Here is a 7656-nt window from a genome sequence, read left to right as displayed (position 1 = left end):
TAGTACATGTGATCTCTTGATCCCGTCTCCTATTCACACTAATAGATCTCTATTAGGGCTCATGCACACGACCATATGTATTTTTAGGTGCGAAAAAATTGGATGCACAAAAATCACGGATGACGTCCGTGTGCATTCCATATTTTGCGGAACGGAACGTCTGGCCCTTGTTGGTAATGCGGACAATAATAGGACATGTTCTATTCTTTTGCGGAACGGACATACAGAAACTGAATACACACAGAGTAACTTCCATTTATTTTTTACGGACCCATTGAACTGAATGGTTCTGCATACAGTCCGCAAAAAACCCCGGAAAAGACACGGAAAGAAAATACATTTGTGTGCATGAGCCCTTAGGGCGAATAGGATTTTTACTCTCTCCATTCTGTGCTGTGCCTCGTACATAGCTCAGTATGGAGAACGCCATGGCAACCGATCAGAAGGCAGAGGGTACTGGCACACAGTGCAGTTCTGACATGCATTCAGGATGCAGTTTTCAATTTAGCCAGTTTGGCAGCCTCGTTAACCCCTGATGTTCTGCATAGTGGGAATGATTTAAGTAATTTCAGCTAGCTACAATAATAAACGACATTCTGAATGCATGTCAGAACTGCGCTGTGTGCCAGCACCCAGAGGGAGCAGCATCCCTCTGCCTTCATTCACAGGTGCGTTGAACGCAGCACCAGAGGGGTTAAATGACAGGCGCAATGCAATCTCCGCTCCCTGTCAGGTCAGATACATCCCCTCAGGCATTATGACGTACAGGTGAAACTTGAAAAATTAGAATATCGTGCAAAGTTCATTTATTTCAGTAATGCAACTTAAAAGGTGAAACTAACATATGAGATAGACTCATTACATGCAAAGCGAGATATTTCAAGCCTTTATTTGGTATAATTTGGATGATTATGGTTTACAGCTTATGAAACCCTAAAGTTTAAATTTTTTAAGCTGCATTAATGCAATTCCTTTAAATTTGCATTACTGAAATGAATTGACTTTTGCACAATATTCTAATTTTTTGAGTTTCACCTGTACAGTAACATCATAATACATGAAGGGGTTAAAAGCCCGGACAACCCCTTTAATTTACAGCCAAAGCATTTCCCACATTCTGCATATTAAATAGGCTTCTCTTCTGTGTGAATTCTCAGGTGTCTCACAAAACTTGATTTCTCACTAAAGCACTTTCCACATTCAGTGCATGAAAATGGCTTCTCCCCTGCGTGAGTTTTCTGATGTCGAACAAGATTTGATTTCTCACTAAAACACTTCTCACATTCTGGACATGAAAATGGCTTTTCTACTGTGTGATTTCTCAGATGTGAATCAAGATTTGATTTTTCATTAAAATATTTCCCACATTCATGACATGAAAATGGCTTCTCTCCGGTGTGAATTCTCTGATGTTGCACAAGACTTGATTTGTTATTAAAACACTTCTCACATTCGGGACAAGAAAATGGCTTCTCTCCGGTGTGAATTCTCTGATGTTGCACAAGACTTGATTTGTTATTAAAACACTTCTCACATTCGGGACAAGAAAATGGCTTCTCTCCGGTGTGAATTCTCTGATGTTGCACAAGACTTGATTTGTTATTAAAACACTTCTCACATTCGGGACAAGAAAATGGCTTCTCTCCTGTGTGAATTCTTTGATGTTGCACAAAATATGATTTAATACTAAAATATTTCCCACATTCTTGACATGAAAATGGCTTCTCTCCGGTGTGAATTCTCTGATGTTGCACAAGACTTGATTTGTTATTAAAACACTTCTCACATTCGGGACAAGAAAATGGCTTCTCTCCGGTGTGAATTCTCTGATGTTGCACAAGACTTGATTTGTTATTAAAACACTTCTCACATTCGGGACAAGAAAATGGCTTCTCTCCTGTGTGAATTCTTTGATGTTGCACAAAATGTGATTTAATACTAAAACATTTCTCACATTCAGGACACGAATATGGCTTCTCTCCTGTGTGAGTTCTCAGATGTTTATCAAGCTGTGCTTTCGAATTAAAACACTTTTCACATTCAGGACATGGAAATGGCTTCTCGCCAGTGTAATTTCTCATATGATTCACAAGATCTGATTTATGATTAAAATATTTCCCACATTCAGGGCATGAAAATGGCTTAACCCCGGTGTGAATTCTCTGATGTACCTCAAGATTTGATTTGTTACTAAAACATTTCCCACATTCCGAACATGAAAATGGCTTCTCTCCTGTGTGAGTTTTCTGATGTTGAACAAGATGTGATTTCCGACTTAAACATTTCCCACATTCTAAACATGAAAATGGCTTCTCCCCTGTGTGAACTCTCTGATGTCTCACAAGATGCGATTTCTGACGAAAACACTTTCCACATTCTGAACATGAATATGGATTCTCTCCTGTATGAATTCTCTGATGTATCACATAACTTGATTTATCACTAGAACATTTCCCACATTCTGAACATGAATATTGCTGCTCCCCAGTATGAGTTCCCAGGTGTATCTTAAGATAATGTTTACTCCTAAACCTCTTCCCACATTCCGAACATGAAAATGGCTTCTCACCTGTGTGAGTTTTCTGATGTCCAACAAGATGTGATTTCCGACTAAAACATTTCCCACATTCTGAACATGAATATGGCTTCTCTCCTGTGTGAATTCTCTGATGTCTCACAAGATGTGCTGTCAGACGAAAACACTTCCCACATTCCGAACATGAAAATGGCTTCTCTCCTATGTGAGTTTTCTGATGTTCAACAAGATTTGATTTCTGACAAAAACACTTTCCACATTCTGAACATGAATATGGCTTCTCTCCTGTGTCATTTGTCTGATTTTCAGCAACACTTGATAGCACATTAAAAGTTTTCTCTCTTTCAGAACATGACCGTTCATCTTTCTGAATTTCATTGTGCACAGAAAGATTAGCATTATTTTCAAAATCATTCCCATATTCAGAATTTGCAGACATCTCACCCAGAATATGCCCGTTTCTATTATTGCTAAGTTGGGATTGATTACTTTCTATTTCATAAGAAGGAGATGGAATTAGATGACCTTGGGAGACTTTGATCCAGTCTTTACCTGAAGAAAGAAACATTTTATAAGATAAAAGGCTCTTTTTTTCCCTAATTACACACAGTTAAAATATAAAATGTAATTAACATCCAGATTAAAAATTTACCAACGTTATACTAACTGCATACTTAACCCCATCAGGACCCTGCCATTTTTCACCTTAAGCACCATGCAATTTTTTTGCAAATCTGACCTGTGTCACTTTATGTGGTGAGAACTTTAAAACACTTTTACTTATCCAAGCCATTCTGTTTTCTCGTCACATATTGTACTTCATGACAGTGGTAAATTTGAGTCAAAATATTTCATTGATATTTATAAAAAAAATACCAAATTTACCAAAAATGTAGAAAAATTTTCAATTTTCAAAATTTTTATTTCTCTGCTTTTAAAACAGATAGTGATACCTCCTAAAATGGTTATTACTTTACATTTCCCATACGTCTACTTCATGTTTGGGTCATTTTGTAAATTACATTTTCTTATTTTTGGATGTTAGAAGGCTTAGAAGTTTAGAAGCAAATCTCAAAAGTTTTAAGAAAATTTCCAAAACCCAATTTTTAAGGACCAGTTCAGGTCTGAACATAGTAGAAAGATGTGGGCTACAGCAGCATCTCCATCAACTTCTTTATTCAGGTTTCCAAAGTGCGGTACAAAAAGGCAACATTTCGGCTGGAAATAGCCTTTGTCAAGCATAAAACATCAGTGATAATGCCAACATATATATATATATATATATATATATATATATATAGTGAGATACAAAATTCTCCCACAGGGTCATCCATCCAATCAACAAACAAATATGATACAACAGCAAACACATGGCAAATCAAAAGAAACTCATAATGAACACACCTGTTTGTGTAGATCAGTTCAGGTCTGAAGTCACTTTGTGGGGCTTACATTATAGAAACCACCCATAAATGGCCCCATTTTAGAAACTACAGCCATCAAGGTATTCAAAACTGATTTTCCAAACTTTGTTAACCCTTTAGGTGTTCCACAAGAATGAAAGGAAAATGGAGATGAAATAAAAAATTTTGTCAGATTTTCCATTTTAGGCTACTTTCACACTTGCGTTCGGGGTTCCGCTTGCGAGTTCCGTTTGAAGGCTCTCACAAGCGGCCCGAACGGATCCGTACAGCCCCAATGCATTCCGAGTGGATGCGGATCCGCTCAGAATGCATCAGTTTGGCACCGTTTGGTCTCCGCTCAGCAGGCGGACACCCGAACGCAGCTTGCAGCGTTTTCGTGTCCGCCTGGCCGTGCGGATCCGTCCAGACTTACAATGCAAGTCAATGGGGACGAATCCGTTTGACGTTGACACAATATGGTGCAATTTCAAACGGATCCGTCCCCCATTGACTTTCAATGTAAAGTCAGGAGTCCCTATTAATATACCATCAGATCGGAGTTTTCTCCAATCCGATGGTATATTTTAACTTGAAGCGTCCCCATCACCATGGGAACGCCTCTATGTTAGAATATACCATCGGATTTGAGTTAGATCGTGAAACTCAGATCCGACAGTATATTCTAACACAGAGGCGTTCCCATGGTGATGGGGACGCTTCACGCTAGAATATACTAAAAGAACTGTGTACACGACTGCCCCCTGCTGCCTGGCAGGTGCTGCCAGGCAGCAGGGGGCAGACCACCCCCCTCCCTCCCCTCCCTGTTTTTAACTCATTGGTAGCCAGTGCGGCCGGCCCCCTCTCCCTCCCCTGTTTTTAACTCATTGGTGGCCAGTGCGGCCGGCCCCCCCCCCCCCCATGTTTTTAACTCATTGGTGGCCAGTGCGGCCGGCCCCTCCTCCCTCCCCTGTTTTTAACTCAGTGGTGGCCAGTGCGGCCGGTCCCCCCCTAATTAAAATGACCGACCCCCCATCATTGGTGGCAGCGGAGCGTTCTGATCGGAGTCCCAGTTTAATCGCTGGGACTCCGATCGGTAACCATGGCAACCAGGACGCTACTGCATTCCTGGCTGCCATGGTTACGTAGCAATTTTAGAAGCATTATACTTACCTGCGATGTCTGTGACCGGCCGGGCGCTCCTCCTACTGGTAAGTGAAAGGTCTGTGCGGCGCATTGCTTATAGCACAGACCTTTCACTTAGCAGTAGGAGGAGCGCCCGGCCGGTCACAGACATCGCAGAAAAGTATAATGCTTCAAAAATTGCTAAGTGCTAAGTAACCATGGCAACCAGGACTGCAGTAGCGTCCTGGTTGCCATGGTTACCGATCAGAGTCCCAGCGATTAAACTGGGACTCTGATCGGAACTCTACGCTGGCCACCAATGAGTTAAAAACAGGGTGGGGAGGGGGGCGGGCGCACTGGCCACCATTGAGTTAAATATAGGGGAGGGAGGGAGGGGGGGCCGGCCGCACTGGCCACCAATGAGTTAAATACAGGGGAGGGGAGGGAAGAGGGGGGGTCGCGGCCGCACTGGCCACTAATGAGTTAAAAACAGGGGGGGAGGGGGGGCCGGCCGCACTGGCCACCAATGAGTTAAAAATAGGGGGGGGTCTGCCCCCTACTGCCTGGCAGCACCTGCCAGGCAGCAGGGGGCAGTCATGTACACCGTTCTTTTACTATATTCTAACTTGAAGCGTCCCCATCACCATGGGAACGCCTCTTTGTTAGAATATACTGTCGGATCTGAGTTTTCATGAAGTGAAAAATCAGATCTGAAAAAAACAGTTATGCAAACGGATCCATTCTGAACGGATGCAAACGTTTGCATTATAGGAGCGGATGCGTCTGTACAGACACCAGACGGATCCGCTCCGAACGCAAGTGTGAAAGTAGCCTTAATAAACTTTTTTCCAATAACAAAGCAAAGGTTAAAGAGTTTCTGTCATGGGAAAAATCGTTATGTAGCTGACGGACATTAGCGAAGTGCTAATGTCAGCAGTACATAACAGTATGTTTGTTAAGTCCCTGCCTGCCGCCGTTCTCTTAACAAACAGACTTTTATAATATGCTAATGAAGCCTCTAGGTGCTATGAGGGCGTTGCTGCAGCACCTAGCAGGGCTCCAGATGGCGACTTACTTAGAATTGTAAAATGGCTACAAGACTTTGTAGTCTTGTCGCCATTTGCACCTAGACCCTCTGCTGCTCTGCCGCTTTCACACACGAGTTAAACTGACATGGCACGTGCGGTAACAGAAAAAAAAAAAACTTACAATTTGCCATTTTTTAATCACCTTGTCCTGCCAAAAATTAGGATCGGACTGTTCTATTATGGTCCAGACGTTCCATAAAATGTGGAATGCACACGGCTTTTTTGGAGTTTTCTTTTTTTCACATGGTATTGAGTATCGCAATACTTTTTATGGTATCGAAATAGAGTCAAAATTTTGGTATCGTGACAACCCTAGGTAAGAATATATATTTTTTTTTTATTATACCGTAATTATATGTATTTTAAATTTGACAACTAAAAATTTAAATTTGGCTCCTAAATTTTTCAGGTTAGGAGCCATTGTCTCCTTGATATTTTTTTTTGGTCTGGAGCCCTGCCTAGAGGCTCGGTCTACTCTCATTTTGCATGCCCACGTCCACTTGATTGACGTCCTTCTTCTCCGCATCGTCCTCATAATCCCGCGCTGTTCCGTTTAGTATTCGGCGCAGGCGCAGTGAGTGAAGGACGCTCGGCTGCTGCCAGCTTCCTCACTGCGCCTTTGCCGATTACGTGACAGGCCTCCCCGGCAGGCCTGCCTGGCAGCAGCAGAGCGTCCTTCACTCACTGCGCCTGCACCGAATACTAAACAGAACAGTGCAGGCGCGGGATTATGAGGATGATGTGGAGAAGAAGGATGTCAATCAAGTGGACGTGGGCGTGCAAAAGGCGAGTAGACCGAGCCTCTAGGTGCTGCAGCAATGCCCTCATAGCACCTAGAGAGAACAGCGGCAGGCAGGGACTTAAACATACTGTTATGTACTGCTGACATTAGCACATAACGATTTTTCCCATGACAGAAACCCTTTAACAGCCAAACAAAACTCAATATTTAGAAGTTTAGAACGCCATATGGTTTTTAGAGGGCAGATTTCACTGGGATAATTTTAAGTTGCCATGTCACATTTGAAGACCCCCTGATGCACCCCTAGAGTAGAAACCACAAAAAAAAGACCCCATTTTGGAAAACTACGGGATTAGGTAGCAGTTTTGTTGGAACTATTTTAGGGTACATATGATTTTTGGTTGCTTTATATTACACTTTTTGTTAGGCAAGGTAACAAAAAATAGGCATCCTTTTTAGAATGTTCATCTGACCGGTTAGGTCATGTGATTTTTTTTTATAGAGCTGGTTGTTACGGACGCGGAAATACCCAATATGTATACTTTTTTTAAAATTTGTTTCACTTTAACAAAATAAAAGTATTTTAGAAAAGAAATACATGTTTTTGTGTCTCCATTTTCTGAAACCTATATTTTTTCCATTTTTTGGGCGATTGTTTCATATAGGGGCTCATTTTTTGTAGGGTGAGGTGACGTTTTGATTGGTACCATTTTGGGGTACATACGACTTTTTGCATCACTTTTAGTACCTTTTTTGGGGAAGTGA

General features: G+C 41.8%; 1 protein-coding gene across 1 annotated transcript; it reads right to left on the bottom strand.

Moving 5' to 3' along the window:
• Window positions 1-1038: 1038 nt before the first annotated feature.
• On the bottom strand, window positions 1039-3074 carry LOC120994403 (oocyte zinc finger protein XlCOF7.1-like). The gene has a single exon (XM_040422937.1). It carries the CDS (start codon window positions 2973-2975, stop codon window positions 1125-1127), a length of 1851 nt encoding a protein of 616 aa, XP_040278871.1. The 5' UTR covers window positions 2976-3074; the 3' UTR covers window positions 1039-1124.
• Window positions 3075-7656: the final 4582 nt, after the last annotated feature.

The sequence above is a fragment of the Bufo bufo genome, chromosome 3 (assembly GCF_905171765.1).
Source record: "Bufo bufo chromosome 3, aBufBuf1.1, whole genome shotgun sequence".
NCBI classification, from domain to species: domain Eukaryota; kingdom Metazoa; phylum Chordata; class Amphibia; order Anura; family Bufonidae; genus Bufo; species Bufo bufo.
The sequence above is the reverse complement of the archived record's forward strand: the minus strand, read 5'-3'. Positions and strand labels throughout refer to the sequence as shown.